Source organism: Odontesthes bonariensis, chromosome 19 (assembly GCF_027942865.1).
Source record: "Odontesthes bonariensis isolate fOdoBon6 chromosome 19, fOdoBon6.hap1, whole genome shotgun sequence".
Taxonomy (NCBI): Eukaryota; Metazoa; Chordata; class Actinopteri; order Atheriniformes; family Atherinopsidae; genus Odontesthes; species Odontesthes bonariensis.
The window spans coordinates 29,366,822-29,389,608 of record NC_134524.1 but is presented as its reverse complement, the minus strand read 5'-3'; the positions used below and the strand labels follow the sequence as shown (position 1 = coordinate 29,389,608).

Sequence of the window (22,787 nt, the reverse complement as noted above, 5' to 3'; positions counted from 1 at the left end):
CCGCAGGATATCTACACGGTCTCTTCAAGAGCCTGACGCGCTAAGGCATCCAAAAGTAGCAAGTCAACCGCTGGTAACACTTCCCATTGACCTTGTTATATACAGATTCAAATTAACCTTCAATTAGTGCATAATTTAAGTCAAACATAATAATGTCAGCATCATTATGGGGTATAATGTATACATTTATTTATGTTTGCTTCAAAGTAATTAAATATACAATCCATTAGTCAAGCAAACTTGATTGGAATAACAGCGGACTATTTTATGAAACTTCTACGACAGGTTTGGATCACTCGTAAATTCTGTTCGTACCTGAAAGAAAATGTAAAATACGAAAAGATTGGTGAATGCGCAAATTCTCTTAAATCACTCGTACGCACAATTTAAGAACAAATCTGTGCGTACGAACGGTTCTTGCAAGAGGCCCATTGTTCAAACAGGTGAGACCTCGGCATGGAGGTACCTCATTTTGATCATGTTTTACACTGTAAAGTAAATATTAAGTGGCTATTTCACTGTGCAGTTGTTTTATCCCCAACATAATGCTGTTTTCACACACATAAATGTCTTCTCATCTATATCATGTTCTGTTAAATAAGTAAGCCTATTTACACTAACACAGACTTCTACTCAGCTATTTACAATTTTGTTCCGACGAATTCGGCCCTACTAAAGCTAGCCGCAGTGAGCAACTCACTTCCAGTTATTTTCACAAAATAAAATACCCTTTGCCTTTTATCATAGGGAAAGCCATTACGATACAATTGGTGCTTTTGTTTTGAAAACCGGAAGTGAACCTACCCTCGTTGTAGCTAGCTTGAAACTGCCGTTTTGACAGGAAATGACGATTGGCGACGTCAAGTTACGTTGCATCTTGGGTAGTTTGAGTATGAGTAGTAACCTCATGATGCATACCCAACATTTCGGCGAATATAGTATGCATTTGGGAAAAAAGTCAGTATGAGTAGTAGGAGAAGTATGCAGTTTTGAACACAGGGTCCCGACCAGGTTAGGTTCATAGTCTGTTACTACGGTAACTGACCGAGAGGTTAAGTTACCTCTCTTTGTGAAACAGGCTAAAGTTACCCCTCTTTCTCAGGTTGGAGTTACCTCCCTTTGTGAAATGGAAAACTCAGAGTTTTCCTCATTTCAGGGTCTATAAACTCAGAGTTTTCACTAAACCTGCTTTGTGAAACGGACCTCTGGTCATGACCAGACCCATGAAAATAAACAAATCCCTGTACAAACCAAACCCACATTAATTGTTGCTTGGAGAAACGCAGTATGGGCTTATATTGACCCTTCCCAGTCACGTGACTTTCGTAAAGCAACCGCCATTTTGGACGTATAGAAGACAACGATTTGCGAGTAACGATAGTAACAGTAACGATACAGACAGACTGAAAATTGAATAAAAGAAGAAAGAACAAGATGCAGAAAAAAACTCCACTATCCAGCGAGGTCGGGCATTTAGTAGGCCAGCAGAGGGAGAGGTATTTGGAGAAGCTGAAAATTGGAGGTTTAGAAAACGACGTGTACTTGCTTCCACTAGGGCTGTTTACAGACGTCCGACAGCATGCCACCGCCTCGTCTTTACCCGACTTCGGCCCCCACGACCTTTATATTTATGTTGTAAAAAACCCATCGCCATACACGGGAAAGGATCTAAAGGCATACAAGAGTTTGGATGCCTACAAATATTTTGTGTCGGGCTATGTGACCTGCCTTTTACCAGTGGATCGTCCCTGGAGCCGGTGGGCGCCATCTTTTTACAGCTAAGGTTTGTTTACATTTTTCATTTAACGTTGTTCACCAGGATAAACGACATGTAAACCCGTTGACACGGTGTTATAATCTTGCTATTACGAGAATTGCAATGACCAAGTCGTAGTGCTTTACTAAAGGCGCTGTGTTATGTTTTATCTAGTAGAAAGGCAACCCTGAAATGGCACGGGGGAACACTAGTGTGCCGTGAGAGATCATCTGGTGTGCCGTGGAAAATCCCTCTCAGGCTTTATCTTTATTTTGCATGTATATGTATATGTTATATATCTTTATTCGACACTTACCTCCAACAAAGTGGTCACTACACAACCGCTGGTATACTGAAGGTTGCCAGTCTTTCCTATTGATCGCCGCGACTCATCTTCTCCGTCGCTCAAGTTCAGTGGGGATCCGGTAAAAAGACAAATCTTTCCTCGTCTGCTGACTGTTGGTACACCCAGGCGCGCAACAATATGCCGGCATGATGTAAACCTTACTGATCGAATCGATATTTTCCTTTGAATGTTCCTCGCTCCTCCGTTGTCTGCTGTGGTAGACTACTTGTTTTCACGTCCAAAATGGCTGACGCTTTTGTTGTGACGTCACGTGGGATGGGTCAATACAGTGCATCCGGAAAGCATTCGCTTTGTGACTACTTGTTTTTTGTTTTTAATAAATTTGCAAAAGTTTAAAAAAAAAATTGTTTCACTTTTTCATTTTGGGTTATTGTGTGTAGAATTTTGAGGTAAAAATTAATTTAATCTATTTGGTAATAAGGCTGTAACATAGGATATTGTACAAAAAATGGAGCTCTGTGAATACTTTCCAGATACTTACCACTAAATAGTTAGCTTCCTGGATATAGAAAACATGTTGAGTTGATAAGATTGTGGAAGGCTTTTTTTCCTCTCGCAATCATTCTGGTGTTTTTTGTTTGCTTAATTGTTGCACATGTAGTTTATCATGCTGGTTCAATCAGCAGTCATCACTACCAGCTGAGGTTCTGGACCCAAACCCTCTTTGAGAAACAGCTTAGGATTTTAACTTCCTGTGTAACATTCATGTCATCAGCAGTAGAGTGATATAGGGTTGTTTTCTCTAGTGATGCTCCGATCGATCGGCTGCCGATCATGATCGGCCGATAATGCCCAAAAATAGCCTGATCGGCGATCGGAAAAATATGCCGATCAAAAAACCGATCACGTGACGTAAATTACTAGCTTTTTTTTTTTTTTTTACTTAAATTACTAGCGACCACTTTCTAATGTGGTACGTGACGTGTGTACAGAACCGAACAGGCAAAACCTCTACAGTGCATCTCGACAACATGACCTCTCCTGTCTGGAATTTCTTCAAAGTGTGTCAGAAAGATGTGAAACTTACTGCGGTCACGCCATCTGCGCTTCGGAGAGGCACAGTCGCGCTAGCTACACTTGAAAATCTAGTGCCCGTTTACATCGCGTTGTACGGTAAAGCGTGTGAGTGGATTTATGGTGCATTCAAGTGCACCCCGTAAACTCAGAAATCTATATCGAAGTTTATTTTTCATTTGTTGGAATACATACACCTGTCATTACTTGGTTGTTTTTTTACTACATTCTTTTTAATGATTAAAACAAAAGGATAGAACAAAATTATTGAAGCATATTCAGAATCAAACTCATTTCTGCATAGTCAGATTTGAAAACTTCATTTAGAACCAAATCAAAATGTTCTCTGCCGACTCCACCAGATTCTTGTTCTACATGTCCCCAGCTACCTCTGTGGTGATTTTCAAGTCATTCCACTGCATCATTGTTTAATAATCTGATGCTGAAATCATACCCAATGAATGGTGTATATGGGCAGATTAAAATATTAATAGAAAATAAAAAAAACAATTGTTTTCTGCAAACTCCACCAGATTCATGTTCTACATGTCCCCAGCTACCTCTGGCGGTTTAATTTATATAAATGGTGCACTCTCTGCTAGATGAAAGGCATGGAAATGTCAGATTCCTTCCATGATCGGCAGTGATCGGCAATCGGGCAGATCATGATTTTGGTGATCGGTGATCGGTGATCAGTCCAAAAAATGCTGATCGGAACATCACTAGTTTTCTCTTAGGGTGTGTAAGTCTGCTCTCTCTGTCTTTGGATAATAATCTGTTTGTTATTCCCCTTTCAACCTCTTTGTACTCAAAAACAGTTTTTGTCCACTTCCCTTGAGCTCATAGTCTGCCCAGAAATATAAACCTTAAGCAACAGACGTTCTTAAGTATCATATGACTAATTTGGATAATATAAATAAATATTTTTCTCCACCCAAGTGAAATAGCGTTGAGGAGCGAAAAAAGAAAGAAAAGAATGAGAGGAAAGCAATGAAAAAAGGAAGTGAAGGGAAAGCTGGGAGAGTACCTGAGGCTTTCCATAGTCCACTAGTTAGAGTAATGATTCTCCCAGACGCTGGCCCTCATTTATCAAGCCGTCGTAGAATGCACCGTAGATATGAGCGGAGAACTCGTCGTACGCAGAGGCTCAAGTGAGATTTACAGAACATGCGTACCACACCAATCCCATCGTAAGACCGAGCGGCTGTTGATAAATCCGGCAGCTGAAATCCATCGTAATTATCCTAATCACGCCTTCTACAAAAGGGGGCTGAGAGGCCGCACCTCTAGAATTTGCGACATGGATAGACGAAATGCGGCAAAGAAACGCAATTACAACGAGGCCGAACTTGACACTCTCACAGCCCAGGTGGAGAAACACCGCCTGGTGCTGTTTGGAAGTATGAAAGCTGGCATTAAGAGCACCCAAAAAACGCGCACTTGGAGCTCGCCGCGGCTGTCAACAGCGTTGACATAAAATGTGATAAACTCCAGATTAAATTAAATCTAAAATTGAACGATGTTTTACTTTTTCTCCAATAAGATCAGGAAGAAGTGGTCCGATATGAAATTGGCCAAAAAAAGAAGGTCGCAGCTCTCCGATGCAGCATGTCACAAACAGGGGGGGGGGGGGGGGGGCTCCGATCCAGGTTTGGATTTGAGTGCCTTGGAGGAGAGGGTGGCTGGCCTGATCAGAGCTACGTCCTCATCGGGCGTGCCAGGGGGACTTGACACTGATGCGCCCATGCTAGAGCTCGAGAATGGTAAGAATGACTTCACACCCAAGACGTTTAAATAACACAGTTGCTTTAATATTCAACACAAATTAGGTTCCTAATCAAACTAATATTTTTCATTCACAGATGAATCCGAAGTGGCATCCGGGCAACCTGACCCGCGCGACGAATACGGGGCCCCGTCAACATCCGAAGCGTCTGCCTGCCTCTGCCCCCCGGTCTGCAGCGTCACACCGGCCAGCCGTGTTAACCACAGAGGTCCTAGAAAGACAAACAGAGATCGTGAAGTGGATGATGGCTTTAACACACACCATGCAATCTATCGACAGTACATTGAAAGACATAAATGAAACACTGAAGTCACAGAATAAATGCTGAAAGAAATTGTTGTTCTCCTTTCTTTTTTCCTTGAATAACAGAATGCTTACCAAAAGTCAGAATCGCTGAATAAGTTCCTCTCTCCTCCTGAGCGCTCTTGGCTGTGCAGGCTGGTGGTAGGGATCTCTGGGTACGGGGTCCTCTGGATGTACATCTGGAAATGGCACTCCATTTTTTTGGGCAATGTTATGGAGAAGCCCGCATGCAATAATAATATTGCATACCTTTTCGGGCGTATATAGAAGGGTTCCCCCCGCAGCCGAGAGACAGATCCACCTGCCCTTTAGGAGCCATACACCTCTCCACAGTGGCACGCGCGTATGCGCAGTGTTAAAGCGCCTCTCCTGTTCGGTGTGAGGGTGCGCGGTTGAATAATGAGCCATCACTCTTCCAATTACGGAGTTGTACTTGTTTAATTTATTTAATTTGCGTTTATGTTTATATTTATGTTGAAGTCAAATAAAACATGGGCCTTCTTTGAAGTGATAAGTCTGTAATTTTAACCTAGGGATTTGTTGCGACTCCTGAGGCACGCACTAGTGACGCTGCTGTTTAGGTATGCTATTGCAGTCACCGCAAGTCAAAATGGAAAAGTGCGTACACGTTCTCAGACCTGTCGTGGCGATTTCATCTTTCCTGCGCTCACGATGGATTTGATAAATTGCCAACCTATGCGCAGAAAAGAACGTACACACGACCTACGCATGGTTTTCGTCTTACGCAAGTTTGATAAATGAGGGCCACTGTCTTTAGACGATGTGTTTATGGAACCCACATAGCCATACTGTGTCCTGACTTTATCCCTCTAAACCTTCATAGTACTTCTTCATTAGCTTATGTGGATCTCTTTTTCTCCTCGTTTACCTCATGGGCCTTCAGCCTCCTACTACAGTGTGACCTTATTTTCTTTGTCTGTCTGACTGATGCCATGTCTTCTCAACCAACATTTCTTTTCTTGTTGGTTTCTGCACAAAGTTTGTGAAAAGTAAGTAGAATTTACACAATTATTTGGAGCAGTTGAAGATTGCTTTCACACAACCTTGTGAACTGACAGTGTAATCTAAACTGACAGTGGATGGCTTTCCTGTGCATTTCACCATCTTTGTCTTCATTATTGTCTTGGAAAGTGTTATCAGCTTTACAGCCTTAGCTAGATTGCAGAGCTGATACCTTAAGGGGCCTTATATTGGAGAAATATTGTGCCCCTTTTCCACAAGTCAGCACAGTTTATTAAGGTCCTAATGAAATATATATGGCATGCTTTGGTCAAAATACCACTGACAGGCAGTACAGTAGCTAATGTACAGCTCTTTTCATAGCAACTCCCTTTCAATTCAATTCAGTTTATTTATATAGCGCCAAATTACAACAAATTTCATCTCAAGGCACTTAAATAGTATAGTCCAATTGGAGTTCAGTTCATTGTAATCATAATTATTTTCAATCCAATCTCCCGTCCTGAGCATGCCTGAGGCGACTGTGGAAAGGAAGGACTCCCTTTTAACAGGAAGAAACCTCTGGCAGAACCAGACTCAGGAAGGGTGGCCACCCGCCTCAACCAGCTGGGGTTTGAGAAGACAGAAAATAGGGGAAAAAACAACTGTAACACCATTCAATGGATACCTGTTGGAACAGGGAAACATGAGATAATGACCACAATAATGTCACATGTGCATAATATCATTTGAGAAATTATACGGGGGAAAAAGAGAGTAAAGTGAGGAAAGGTGTGACAGATGAGGCCCCCCAGCAGTCTAGGCCTATAGCAGCTTAACTATGGGATGTTTCAGGATCAACTGAGCCATCCCTAATTATAAGCTTTATCAAAAAGGAAAGTTTTAAGCCTAGTCTTAAAAGTGGAAAGGGGGCCTGATAACTGAAGGCTCTGCCTGCCATTCTTTTAGAAACTCTGGGAACCATAAGTAAACCTGCAGTTTGGGAGCGAAGTGCTCTGTTAGGAAAATATCTTACAATGAGATCTTTAAGATATGATGGAGCTTGGTCATTAAGAGGTTAATATGTGAGGAGAAGAATCTTAAATTCTATTCTGAATTTAACAGGGAGCCAATGAAGAGAAGCTAAAACTGGAGAAATAAGGCTTTATTTCTTTACTTTAAGGCTTGGAGTGAGCCACGTTACTCCCACTTTTGAACACAAGGTGAGCTTTATTTAAGCCTGACACTACCATGCAACATAACCTTGGACACAGATTACAGTCAATAACTGTTGAGTCACATGAGAGAGCATATTGTACCCAGCCTGAGAGCTCACACTAGCACACTCCGAAAACCAAACGTAGACTATCACGCACCAAACTAAAAAAATACTTGACTGGTAGTCTTATTTTCATATAGCCTACTTTCTACTCTCTCATCTGCAGTTTAACAACTGGCAGTCAGAACTTATCACTCTGTTAGACAAAATCTAGTCACAAATCATGTGTTTACAGGCCCAATTTAAGTTTGTTGATAGAAAAACAATAATGATAGTACACATGTCAAAAATAACACAGTTCCTTTGTCACATAAACTCTGAGCTTCACTATCACTCCATTCCTCTGTGTTGAACTATTTAAAGGCTGTTGCTTTTTGTAATGGTTGAACACGGGTGCACTATAGATGGTACATTCAGTAACAAATTGGAGGGAAAAAAGAATAAAAACCCAACAAGAAGTCAGATATTCCAGTCAGAATATGTTTCATATTCTAAAATATAGAATATACTGGTGGTTAAGAATTTGCTGTTTTTTGCTGTAAGCATAGAATTAAAAACAATGAGTTTTTGCCTCCCACATCCGAGATACAGCAAAAGCAGCAGGATGTGAACTTGAAATTGGGTGGAGATAGAAATTGGAGGAGGCTGGAAAATTGAGGGAAGTAAACAGATAAAGTTTTTTCTATTCATGTACCAAATACCAAAAAAAGTAAAGCTATCAAGCAATCTTTGGGAGTGCAAACCAAAGAAAAACTGTAAAATTACAGTAAAGCAAATATTAAATTACATAAATGATCTCAATTGTCAAAAATCAGCAGTGTACGCCAAGTGCCGTCAAAGGTAAATGATTAAAGCCCTCAAAAAGGATTTGATTCATTTTAACGAAAATTAAAATCCTTCCATCAAAAGCCCTATTTTATGCTGTCAGGAATGTATTGATTGATTACAAAGACTGCATTGATTATTTTTTGTGTTTTCCTTTCATGTAAACAACTTATTGCAAGTTTTTAAAGACTGTATTAAATGTAAGTTTGTCCTCGTTGATCAGCATCAAGTTTAAAAATTTTCACTATATTTATTTGATTTAACCTTCAACCCGTTTTTGCAGAGTGAGGATGTAAAGTCTGGCCTCTAATATGTATATGTCGTGCCCCTCCCCAGCCTCTGAGCCGCTCTTCAAGCCAGACCCGTGGAGCCACAGCCTGTCATTTCCCCCACATAACCCAATTATGCACCCTGCAAGCCAAAACCACCCAGAGATGGCTCAGAATGCTTGTGGAGAAGACGTGGGGGAGTTTGTGTGTGTCAAAGAGTGCATAAGCTGATTTGCGCACATCGCGGTTTATCTGAAATCTCATTTCCCAGTACCCACGGTTCATCTACACATATCACATGTCACGGCCAAATGCAGAGGACTGCCAGATCTAACAGTGGGCTGTAAAGTCCATCAAGGTCACCCTCTTGTTTCCTAGCACCTCATCCTGAGCCTGCAGATCTCATTCACCACTACTGGGCCTCACTATATAGGCATTAGAATGATGTGCAGGAGTAAAACTCCAATGTGTGTGGCAGATACACCCATTGACACCAGCTTCTGCTGCACCCCACATGCATGCACCCTGTCCCTCCTGTGGTGACTCCACTGCATTGCCTGTATTGCCTTTTGATCCTTTGGCTGCCATTTAGTAGCATGGTGGGATATAAGAAAGGGAGGAGGGGCTGTACATGTGGCCCACATCACCCAAGGCTTGCTTTCAAGATCCAATAAGGGAGCTGCTTCATTTTGTGGAAGTTTTTAGCAGAAATACTTCTGGGTATTTTTGAAAAAAGGATCCACCCAGATGTAAGGATCAGGGATAAGACCCAAAAGTCCACCATCCCTGCTACACATAGTACTGTACAAAGTGAAGTTGCTCTGCAGTGAACATGTGACCTTCCCACTTCATTGTAAATAACATTTTCATTTTGTAATTTTGTTATGTTTTCCAGGTGATGAGAGAGGTGTCTGTTAATGGGAGTGCAGATGTGGACGGAGCTGGATCTGGATCACCAGTTCACAAACCTGATCTGGAAAAGGTAAATAAAAGCACATGTGTTGTTAGATGATGCTGATGCATAAACGTATCGCCACTTTTTTCTTCTTATTCATTTTGTTTAGGTTGTGACTCATGCTTTAATTTGGCACTTATCGAGATTTTCTAAGGTCTGAGAGCAGCAAAATGTTTAGCCTTGACTAATTATAGTTTTTGAAAGTTGTACCTTAATAAAAGTCCAACATTTTCTGTTATATCTATCTATCTACTGGGAGGACGTCATCGACGCACGCCGCCACAGCAGCATCTTCACACGGAATTTGCTACTGCTGCTGGTAACATGGTTCGTTATTGCGTATTTCCAAATTGCCATGTTGCACAAAACTAGCAGTCACAAACTCTGCGTAAAGATAGCCGACCGTCACAGAGCACGGAGTGAATGAACTGTGCTGCAGTGGCACGCGTCAATGATGTCATCCCAGATAATGCGTGTGCAGAAAGCCCCAAAAACACATGCAAGAAAGAAACGCGCTGCAAACTTCAAAACACATGCAAGAGAGAAAAACACAACGGAAGTTCGCCAGGCCACTAGGGGGTCTCGACCTGTGAGGGATAGGCCCTATCCGATAGGGGATCGACTATGGGAGATCGATCATAGTAATGAAGGAGAAGAAAGTCAAAAGGTACGTTGTCCTTTATGTCTTTATGCTAAGTGTTTAAAAAAGACATAAAGGACAACGTACCTTTAGACTTTCTTCTCCTTCGTTTCTCCTCCAATCTCCCATAGTCCATCCCCTATCCCAAAGGCCGAGACCCCTAGTGGCCCTTGCAAACTTCTGTTGTGTTTTGAGTGAACTTGCAGTGTTTCTCTCTTGCATGTGTTTTGAAGTTTGCAGCGCGTTCCTCTCTTGCATGTGTTTTGAAGTTTGCAGCGTGTTTCTTTCTTGCATATGTTTTAAGTTTGCAGCGTGTTTCTCTCTTGCAGTCGTTTTGCCGTTTGCGTCGCGTATGCTTTGGCCATTTTTGTGATTGACGCATTTTTCTCTTGCAGCGTTTTACTGTTGGATTTGTTTTGCCGTTTGCACATGTCAGCCACCATATTTTTTACCCCCAGATGAGAGACTTTAATAACCAATCTCTCCCAACTTGGTGCAACAAATACAAGCTCAGTCTAAAAGCTCATACGCAACCTGTTGCATATGTTCCCAAAGTAATCAGACAGCTGGGTTTGTTCATTTGTGACTTTCTCAACCTGTCATTAGTTTTGTTCATTTTATGCTTTGGTGCTCACCCATTGTTTTCCTCCTGTACATATTTGCTAAATATGCTAGAAAGCGTCATGTGATCGGCCAAGCTCAGACGGTGAAGCAATCCATGAGAATGGACACAGCGACTCCAAAGACCAAGGTGAAAGTCACACGAACAAGATAAACTGTTACATTTTTAGACATAGCAGCAGGTAAGCATTGATTCAATTCAATTCAATTCAGTTTTATTTATGTGGCGCCAAATACAACAAATGTCATCTCAAGGCACTTAAATAGTATAGTCCAGTTCAAGCCAATTTAAATTCAATTCATTGTAATAATAATTATTTTCAAAATAATCCAAGTCATTCATATAGAGCCAATTCAAAAACAATTTCCTAGCTAAGGATTGATGTGATAATAGATAGATAGATAATAGATATTTAGTTAAATTACTACCGCTAAAGCATTTGACCCTTTAAGGACCCTTACAGGGTCACTGTGGATTTAAAAATAGACTCTGCAGGCCACATGGGAAACAAAAGTCAGTGCAGAATTATGCCTAACAGCTGCAAATGTTCATGTATTGAGCTAAAAATACTTTTTTTTCTTTTTTAAACTTTGAAACTGTATCTTGCATCTGTGTGGATTCACACAGTACCGTTGTTGTGACACTGAAGTACAGAAAAACAGCAACAGTTAAGTAAAAGATGGGTGGGATATGAACAGTATTGATGTTTCTAGGAACAAATAACTTGGATTCACTCCTAAATTTAGAATACAGGCGGCCTTTGTCATGTAATCTATCTCATAATTAAGGGAGGAATCTCTCCAAACTCTGTATAGGTCAGCCTTTAATGATAACACATGAAGCCTGAAAAATGAGCATTTGGATTTTATTTCTCATGTTTGTTACCATGGATGGTCTTCCCCCACTGAATGACATGCCAAAATGAAGAGATGCTGTTAAAAGAGTTTGTCATTATTTACCATGTGTTTGTTCAGAGGAAAAAAAATCCTCTGGGGGGCACATCTCATTTTTTTTGTCAGCTTCATTATCTAGATTGTCAAGTAAAATTGTCAAAAGCACTCCTTTTTTTCTCAGTTTAGATTTGGTTCAGTCGTCCACCCTTAGGTCTGAATCATATTTCCCAGCAGTAGATCATTTCAAATCTCCAGTCTGACAAGGTCTTTACATCATTATGTCAGAGCAGCAATTTATGGCCTTTATTGTGTAAGACATGTTTAGGAATCTACTCGGTGAAGCTACAAAAACGGCAGAAGTTAGATCAGCAGTTATCTCCCAGATGTGCTTAAAGCAATCATATAATTTCAATGTACCAGAGAGCTTTGTAGAATTAATTTGATCCGACTTGAGTCCAACCTGGAATGCATCGAAATTGGAAAAACTCAGGTTGATTACATCTGCACACAATTATAAGGAAAAGCTCCTGTTTGATGATTTTTTTTTTAATTCTTTAGAATGCCTCAATGAAGGGCACTGACCTTGGTAAAGTGATTAAAGCGCCACACAGTGGACAGCTGAAGTGAAACATAGATACAGTATGCTTTTCATCTCTAAAAGTTCACTATGCCATGTTTCACGAGCCTCTCTAACAGCTTGTTTCTATCTAACTCTTGATGATATGTAGCTGGTCGGCTGCTTTGTTAAAGTCTTCTTTTTTTTATTTAAGTTGGAAAACAAATTCAGGTCTTTTTCGTCTTTTTCAGTCTGACAAGTTCGAAGCATAGTTGGCATGCTTGGTCACATGATCTCTTGATGTTGTTCTCCTTTGACACAGCAGGGAGCTATAAAATCTTGGCACATCAAACCTATTGTATATTTTTGGAAAACTTGTGACGGTATTTAGATCTTCACCCTTGATTTAGAATGTGTTGAATGCTTTAAAAGTCCCTCCTTTTTAAGAAGATTTAAATCACTCTCACATCTGTGTCTGCTTTCCTGCTCAAGCCTGTATTATGTGTCAAGTGTATTTGTATATTTAACACAATATATAAACACTTAAACCTAAATTTAGGATACACAGCTTCCTATTTAATTAAAGCAATTCAATTCAATTCAATTCAGTTTTATTTATATGGAGCCAAATACAACAAATGTCATCTCAAGGCACTTAAATAGTATAGTCCAATTTAAGCCAATTGGAATTCCATTCATTGTAATCATAATTATTTTTAAAATAATCCAATTCATTCATATAAAGCCCATTCAAAAACAATTTCCTAACTAAGGAAACCAACAGATTGCACCGAAACTTGTCTTCAGTCCAATCTCCCGTCCTGAGCATGCCTGAGGCGACTGTGGAAAGGAAGGACTCCCTTTTAACAGGAAGAAACCTCTGGCAGAACCAGACTCAGGAAGGGTGGCCATCCGCCTCGACCAGCTGGGGTTTGAGAAGACAGGAAAGAAGGGGAAAAACCACTCTAACACCATCCAAAGGATATCTGTTGGAACAGGGAAACACGAGTTAATGACCACAATAATGTCACATGTACATAATATCATTTGAGAAATTAAACAGAGGAAAAAGAGACTAAAGTGAGAAAAGGTGTGACAGATGAGGCCCCCCAGCAGTCTAAGCCTATAGCAGCTTAACTATGGGATGTTTCAGGATCACCTGAGCCATCCCTAACTATAAGCTTTATCAAAAAGGAAAGTTTTAAGCCTAGTCTTAAAAGTGGAAAGGGTGTCTGCTTCCTGGACATTTACTGGCAGCTTATTCCACAAGAGAGGGGCCTGATAACTGAAGGCTCTGCCTCCCATTCTACTTTTAGAAACTCTGGGAACCTCGAATAAACCTGCAGTTTGGGAACGAAGTTCTCTGTTAGGAAAATATCTTATAATGAGATCTTTAAGATATGATGGAGCTCGGTCATTAAGAGCTTTATATGTGAGGAGAAGAATCTTAAATTCTATTCTGAATTTAACAGGGAGCCAATGAAGAGAAGCTAAAACTGGAGAAATAGGATCTCTCCTGTTAATTCTCATCAGAACTCTGGCTGCAGCATTTTGGATCAACTGAAGGCTTTTCAGAGAATATGTGAAACAGCTCAATAATAAAGAATTACAGTAGTCCAATCTTGAAGTAACAAATGCATGGACTAGTTTTTCTGCATCACTCTGAGACAGTATGTTCCTGATTTTAACAATATTACGAAGATGAAAGAAGGCAGTCCGAGAAACCTGTTTTATATGCGAGTCAAATGATAAATTCTGGTCAAAAATAACTCCAAGGTAGTATGAGAAGCCAAGAAAATACCATCTGGAGTAACTATATAGCTAGACAATTTCTCCACAGAGTGCTAAGGTCCAAAGATAACGACTTTAGTTTTTTCTGAATTTAGAAGCAGACAGTTCTGAGTCATCCAGGTCTTTATGTCTTTAAGACATGCTTGTAGTCTGACCAACCTACTGGGTTCATCTGGTTTTATAGATAAGTACAGCTGAGTATTATCAGCATAGCAATGGAAATTTATGCCATACTGTCTAATAATGTTACCTAATGGAAGCATGTATAAAGTGAAAAGAATTGGTCCAAACACAGAACCCTGAGGAACTCCATGACTTACTCTGGTGTGTGAGGAAGATTCTTCATTTACAAGAACAAACTGAAATCTATCAGATAAATGGTGAAACAGAGCAACAAAAAGGATAGAATCCAAAGAATTTCTTTGGTTATCATAACAGTTTGATCTACTGATCATTAATAACAGCAAGATGCTGATAGCTGCAGCCAGATTTTATGTGTGTTTAAACCAGGCCTCATGATTACATAGTGTGTTTTTTTTCTGTACACATGTGTCTAGAATCAGTCTAGACACTTGGTATGACATAAGCAAAGGGGAATGCTTTATATTTTTCTCCCTCACTTCATCTCCTCTGTCTACTTTGCCTCCATATCTGGCAGTTGGGAAAAGTTAAAAGTCAATTTTCTTTTCTTCTTTATATAGACACTGATGCCATTTTCTCCTTATGTTTCCTCTTGGATTTTCCCTCACACATGCTGAAATAAAGTACAGACCACAGTATCTGCTGAACAAGTAGTGGCAGAAGCTGTTTTCTTTGTGCAGACAGGCACAGCAGCTCAGACAGAGCCTTTTAAGAACTGGCTTACACCACGTCAGTCCTCGGTCCAGCAGAATGTGCCCCGTCATTCCTCTCCCTCTCTTTTTAAACAGAAACTAGGCCAAATGGAGTGGGGGAATTGCTGGGATTTTAAAATGAGCTCAGTTCACCAACAGAGAACCCACTAGGGTCTGATTAAACCCAGTGTGACTGTTTGTTAACTCATAAGCCGCATTCGGACAGAGCAGTTCTAAGAACGCCGTTCTAAGAACGGTCCTCCTCGAATTTCGTTCTGATAACTGTCCTTCCCCAGCGGAACTGTTTCAGTCTGCATTCACACATAAGTCGGGACCAGGTCGGGACTGATGCGACGCAACCGTCTGCGATAGTGACGTGTTACTTTAGCGCCACATTCAACAACAAAACAAAACAAAACCCGCGGAAAGTAAGGAGAGAAGAAAAAACACTACAAGAAGCTAATATGGAGAGCGGGGAGGCCACCGTGTTCATGGTCTGCATGACGGTAATATTAATCATGGACGATCACATCGGGTGTCTTACATCAAGGCTGGAAGAGCACACAGAGAGATTCAGGATCGAGCGCAGGAGATACTTCTTCGTTTCATGAAGGAAGGAGAGCAGAGCGCCGCAGACAAAGGATACGACGTGTAAGTTTAACTTATTAAACACATGCAGGTTGTGTCTGTGTCAGCCGTGACAACATGACATGGGGCGTAGCTACCAACCACCAAACACCTACGTCAGATGTGTTCCTATAGAACCCAGAAAAGACCCAGCCTCGGAGAAGGAGCTAAAATGGTTATAGGAACTGAGGGCGATGGTCCCGAATTCCTGTATGTGCGAATGCACGAAAAAACGGCCCTGTTCCTTAAAAGGTTATAGGAACTGCCAAAGGTTCCTACGGTGCGAATGCGGCTATAGTCTCGCTTTATAGTACTTTGTAATGTTGCACTCTCTTTCAGCATTGCAAAAGTGTCCTGTACGCATGGCATTTATTTTGTATGATTTTATGAAGAAATGCTTTATGCATTTGTCCCTGTTAAACAAGCATCTAAATAAATCCAAACAAAAATTAATTCACATAAATTAATTATGTTTAGATAAAGGCAATAGAGCAGAAGTTTGTCTACAAAGACATTTACAGTGTTTGACTGATTTCCCTTCACTGTAAATAATGAAATGCATTTTATTTTTTTTCAGGAAAAGCAAAGAAAAACTCGAAGTCAGAGCAGAAAACTGGGACCGTGGGGAAGGGAGCTGGCAAGAAGATCACCAAGATCATCGGGTTGGGTAAGAAGAAGCCATCCATTGATGAACAGACTTCCTCTGCAGAAGAAGACGTTCCCACCTGTGGTAAGACCTCAGCCAGAAGACAATCAGCAAACTAACTTCAACAACTAATTACTACAAAAGGCTTGTATGCGCTGTCACACGGGGTGTGCACTGTTTTCTCTGCTTATTTTAAGTTGATATGTGTAGCGTAACGTGATAGAATATAAAGGATTTACAAATAGTGTTCTCACTATCTAAATAAACCTTAATTACCTCGTATATGTGGGCACCACTTTCAAAAAAAGGAAAAAGACAGAATCTTACGATTCTGGTATGTTAAAATGAGTGTTAATCAGTCTCAAAGCGCTACTTCATGAGTTCTCGTTTGAATTGACCGAAATTACGTAAAGAAACATCCAACAACGGCTTGTTAAATATATATACATATATGAATTATTTATTGAAAGATGTAACCAAAAACATGAACCTTGAAGACAAACTGGAGAAATGCGCTGATTATGGATGATCATACAGGGAACACTTAATTTCCAAGTAATTTGGACAGGACAAGAGAATGGCTCTTGTCCTATTACTAAAATTGTCTAAATGTTAGTTACTATTTACAGTTAAAGGATAACACCTTTGTAGTCATGCTGGCTTTCTTTGTAAGAAAACCATGTGATAATGTATGAGCAGCGGAGGTTAAAACGTGCGACTAAAAACAGATGTCGAGATGAGATAACGATGGACGAACGAAAAACACAAAAAAAACCGTATATCTTTCTAGTTTCTTTTCTGTTTCTTTCTTTGCAATACTTTTTTTTCTTCTTCCTCTTCTCTCTATCCTTTCATCTTTCTGTCTGTCTTCTTAGTCTTTCCATCTTCTTCTGATCTTATTCTTCTTGCGGGTCTCCTGAGTTTGCTTCGCGGAGGCGGGGCATGATGCAGGCTTACGCTCCACTTTCAGCCAATGATATGCCTGAAACTGTTAGGGCGTTTTCCTGGGCTTTTAAAGTAGAAGATCTAATTCTAGTGTTAAGAGTTTGATAAAACAAAGAAAACTCAATTTCTCCATTCTTTTGTCTTAACACACATTTCTCTAGAGGATTCTGAAAACACCACTTGTTAAAGGGACACTATGTAATAAATTAAGTAATTTATTAGCTCAAATCAACATATTCATTCATAAATTAGTCCTCATTGGTGTAAAATTATCTCTGTCAAAAATCTCAATTATCCTCCTGAATGAAGAATAACTTGTCTGTATCTACATAGAGCGGGCAAGCTCTATGGAGGCTGCCATGAGGGACATAAAGCACTTCGAATCGCGTTTTCCCCAACACCAGACCTGCAAGCGGAAATTACGTCATTTTGACGTCACGTCCACCGAATGGCTTATTACTGGCGCTAATGGTAAATAGATTTTATCTCGTAAATTATCCCACTAATAATGCATTGATTGTTACCAAACTTCTGCCGTAGTACACATAGGCTCTTAACTCACAAAACGAGGCATTAGAAAGTTTGTAAGTTTACCGGGAGTTTATTTAAAAGAACACTTTCCAGATAGCAACTACACACTGCTGCTAACGCTACCGCTGCGTCGACGTCACTTCCGGTAACTCCCGGAATATGACTAATTGCATTGTTTGCACACCAAAGGCTATGTCAATTTATGTTATCTGACATGTTATCTGTCATCTGTATTTATAGTGTTATTGTATGTGTGTTATGTAATCCTTTGTACTGTGTGTCTTGATGTCTTTTTGTTTGTATGGACCTTGAGTCTGAAGCTATAGCTTCTTGAATCTTGACACATACCGCCTGACGTAGTTCAAGAAGTTGCAACGCACATTTGAAAACGCGAGGCGCTAGAGAGCAAATTCATTCGACTTTGCAAAATAAAATTGCACCACTAGATGGGGGAAGAAATTACAAAGTGTCCCTTTAAGATATGAAGGTTAAAGACATGACATAAACGTATGGTATAAAAAACGTCAAATAAACACCATAACATAACATAGATAATGATTGTGGATCTCAGAGGGATACCTGTAAAGTAATGACATATGAATAACGAACCAAACAATGTTATTTTCCTGTGTTAATCATGGAATACAAAAAGAAACAGCAGGAAACATCGGTTAACAGTTGCATTACTTCATATAAATGTCTAGTTACTTAATTTATTTAGACTTAACTATTCAATACTACAGACCACTAGGGGGCAATGTGGCTCCACAGAAAAGTTAGTCATTTTCAAAAATAATGATTTCCTTTTTTTTTTTTACCAAGTACGATCGTGAAAAAGGTCTTAAAATGCAGCTTGTGATTTCACTGAGAACCTTTAAGAAAATGTACAAAGATATAAGGCACATTTAATACAGTTTTAAGATGCAACTGAAAGTGAATCTGAGGAAAGTACTTCAGAGTTCTGTCTCTCATCTGGCTGAATCAAAGCAGATATCACCTTTGATTTCCTTTGTCCAGATAAGGAAGTTAGCCCTGGGGATTCTCCAATCGTAAAAGGGGTTATTTGTTTGTTCAACTTAGTTGGCACTAAGTCGTTAATGCTTAATAAGTTATGAGCCAGTCTGGTGGCAGGGACACTCCCAAATCCTCTCCACAGCGCAAAGGTTGGTGTAAATTAGATGATCTCTGTCTCTTCTTTGGGGTGGAAATCCCCCATCTGGTATTTGCATACAGGAATGTCGCTGGTTCTCTCAAAGGTTAAGTTTTGTATTAAATTCACACTTGAGTTCACTACATCTGCTTCTCTCAAATGCTATACTTGTTATTCTTAATGCTCTGACTGACAGGCTACCTGAATGTGCTGTCCAATAACCGCTGGAGAGAGCGCTGGTGCCGTCTGAAAGACAACCAGCTGTTCCTCCACAAAGACCGAGATGACCTTAAGAGCCACATTGCCTCGCTTCCACTCCGAGGCTGTGAGGTCAATCCGGGCCTCGACCACAAACACCCATTTGCCTTCCGCCTGCTTCGCAACGGCCAAGAAGTGGCTGTGCTGGAGGTGAGGTGCTGGTGTCATGAATATATCACGAAAAGAAGCTCCACATGTAATGTCAGTTTTCATCGTGCTTCAATCAATTTACAAGTAATTAAACAGCTGTTTTCAGTACATCACACTAGATGTGGGATGACATACCGGTTCTGAAGGTAATCTTGATTAAAAGAAATTGATATCATGTTGAAAATACACATATATAGGACTTCCGGTCAAGACATGCTCAGGATAGACGCATAATAAATTGCTCCGCTCAGTCGCTGTCAAAAATATCCTCAAACTCGAAAACTTTAACGTAAAAACTCTGAAGGACAAGGCATGAGTGGGGGGATACAAAAAAGAGACGCCACGAACCGGAGAGGGAGGGTGACTGAACAATTAAAGTCTAACAAAAAAACAAATGGAGCCGACTGGCGAAGAAAATGGCGATCTGCTAGCTAGCAAAGAGGGATATGTAACTACGGACAAGCTGTTTCGGGAAATATCCGTGACTTCAAAAATTACATTTGCTTAGCCATCTCCGAACTCAAGGGAGATTTAAAGAAAGACTTCAAGGATGAGGTAGCGACGCTGAGACACGAGCTGAACGAGAACCTAAATGAAGTCGGGACCAGGCTCCAGGAACACGACCAGGTGATCACAGATGCAAAAGAGCGCATTTCGGATATGGAAACAAGTGGTGCTGCAACGAAATATGCTCTACTGGGCCTGCTGAAAGAGTCATTTGGAAAGTAGGTCCAGAAGAAACAACAATCGAGTTTACGGTGTACCGGAGGGCTCGGAGGGCGACTCGATGATAAAGTTTATGGAAGGCCTGCTGACCACGGAGCTGGCTCTCCCCGATGGTATGTCTCTGCGGATTCAGCGGGCTCATAGAGCTTTGGCGCGGAAACCGGAACCTGACGCTCCATCTCGGTCCATTGTGATAAACTTTCAGCAGTATGATGTCAAGGAAACAGTATTGAAACTAGCCTGGAAAAAGAAAATTCATCTTAACTGATTTTCTTTGATCATGATTATGCATACGAAGTGATGGAAAAACGCAGAGCATACGGGGGAATTAAAAAAGTACTGAAAGAAAAGGGCATTCGTTTCCAAACTCCGTTCACGAAGATCCGGATCCATTGGATCACTGGCCCATTGACCTACGAGGACGCACATCAAGCTACACGGGAGCTGCGGACACGGGGGATGGAGGTGCCCGCTGTCAGAGAGGACTCGTCCTCCAACTTAGAGGAGAGGATACAGAAGGCGTTCCCGTGGCAACAAGTGGCCGACGGAGGAAAACACATGGAGACACAAGTGAAAAAAAAGCTCCAGGAGTTCAGAAGATAATCCCATTGTTGAAAGCACTAAAACATGTGCAGATCAGTATGTGACAGGAATGGAAAATAAGGGAGGTGAACTGTTTTTTGTTTTGTTTTTTTGGTTTAGGTTTCTTTACTCTCTCTATATTTTAAAATGTTATTTGTTATTTGTTGAAATTACTACATTGACTGAGCGGAATAAATAGTGTTGGACTCATTAGTGGAAATGGAGCACACCAGCTGGTCAGCCAACACACCACTAAGTAGGCCCCCGACCATCCAGGAGGGGTTTTTTCCTCCACCCACCAACAGGGACCTTAGAAGGACAAAGGTTCCTCAGTTACAGGAAGTTCTTGCATTTAACATCTTTGTTATGATAAGTGTAAATGCTTGTTCTTGTTCAAAACAAGGAGGAAATGTATCTATGTGTTTCTTTATTTCTAAAAGGGAAATCCTATTTTGCTGAGGTTATAGCATCATACAACTCTGGATGTGAGCGGGAATGTACAGGGATCAGATAATGAAAGTAGTCTCTCTAAATGTGAATGGGCTTCGTAGCCCGGTCAAGCAGAGCAAAACCCTTCTTAAACTTAAAAGAGAGAATATAGATATTGCATTTTTGCAAGAAACCCACTTGATGGAAGCTGAACATGAAAAACTCAGAAGACAGGGGTTTAAATATGTCTTCTCCTCCTCAAATAGATCTAAACATACTAGGGGAGTAGTAATACTAATTTCAGGAAGGGTGACATATGAACATTTGTCTACTATTAAAGACAAAGAAGGTAGATTCGTAATGATCCGTGGCAAAGTTGATGGAAACTTGTTTACTTTATACAATGTGTATATTCCTCCTGGTGCAGAACCAAATTTCTATACTCAAATATTTGAAAGGATCACAATTGAAGCACAGGGGATTTTAATATGTGCAGGTGACTTTAATACTATGCTAAACCCAAATCTTGATTCAACTAGGATAAGAATATCTCGGCCCCCAAAAATAACAAAGAAAATGAATCTATTATTATCAGAAATAGGACTAATTGATATCTGGAGACACCTAAATCCATCAGTCAAAGACTATACCTTCTATTCATCCTCACACCAAACCTATTGGAACAATGGACCTTTCAGATGACTGCCCACTCTTCCTGTCCCTAAAAGTGACCTGTAGGAAGAAGCTTACACACTGGAAACTAAATCCTAGTGTACTCAACAACAACAACAGGACAGAACAGTTTGCGAAAGAAATGAAAGAAATTAAATACACTTGGAGTTTAATGATAATGGGGAGGTTTCCCCACCCATACTCTGGGATGCCTGTAAGACAGTAATGAGAGGGAGGGTGATTGCAGTGACATCTTTTCTCAAGAAACAAAGAGAAATAAAAATTAAGACCCTCCAGACAAAACTCAAAAACCTAAAATCTGAACAGGGAGAATCTCAGGATCCAAAGGTTAAAATAGAAATGAAAAAGAAAAGAAAATCTGAAGAGACTAAAAATAAATCATAAAAAATAAATCAATTTGGTGATAAATGATAAAATCATTTATCATTAAAGATTGTTTTAAAGCATACTATGAAAACCTATATTCACAACCTCAAGTCGGTACCGACCAGAAGATGGAGTCACTGCTCAAATCCTTAAATCTACCAAAACTCACGGAGGAAGAAAATAAATTATTAGCTTCTCAAATTTCAAAAGAAGAAATCTATTCAGCTATCTCAAGACTCAAAGCTAATAAATCCCCAGGCGCGGATGGATTCAGTGCAGAGTGGTATAAGAAACTGAAGGAGGTGTTGACACCTATTTTGCTAAAAACTTTACATTGGGTCCTGACAAAAGGGGAAACCACGACATCATGGAAAGAAGCGATTATATCAGTTATACCTAAGGGAAATAAGGACAAATTAGAATGCGCAAACTACCGACCATTTAGTGTACTTAATTTGGATTAAAAACTATTTACTTCAATTATCACAAAGAAACTTGTGTCAGGACCAGAGAATGGAGGACGCAGATGCAGGAGGTTTAATTCCAAGACTTTTATTTGAGGCAGCAGATCGACCAGTTCCTCGTGAGAGAAGCTAAATGGGCTATGAAATATTACTCTAAGAATATACTTTCCAAAAGTGGAGAAGTATATCTATATAAAAATTATCAAAACTCAAAATCACTCCACTAGCGGAGGAGAAAACAAAAGACCATGAAACTTTACTTTTAAACTAAATGTCACTCCTACTGAGGAGGAAAACAAAAGAGCCTCTCCTAGAAATCGGAGGAAATATGCTATGAAAATTTTACAAACAAAAAGGCCACTCCGCTCAGG

The 22,787-nt window shown here is 40.3% G+C and overlaps 1 protein-coding gene across 5 annotated transcripts in view; it reads left to right on the top strand.

The window, feature by feature from the left end:
* afap1 (actin filament associated protein 1) overlaps positions 1–22,787 on the top strand; it is a 231,440-nt gene that overhangs the window by 186,634 nt on the left and 22,019 nt on the right. For all 5 annotated transcript variants that reach the window (XM_075450688.1, XM_075450689.1, XM_075450685.1 and 2 more), the window contains exons 7-10: positions 9,455–9,541; positions 10,830–10,905; positions 16,054–16,206; positions 18,945–19,156. In XM_075450688.1, coding sequence (XP_075306803.1) covers positions 9,455–9,541; positions 10,830–10,905; positions 16,054–16,206; positions 18,945–19,156 — 528 coding nt within the window. The remainder of the gene's footprint in view (positions 1–9,454; positions 9,542–10,829; positions 10,906–16,053; positions 16,207–18,944; positions 19,157–22,787) is intronic.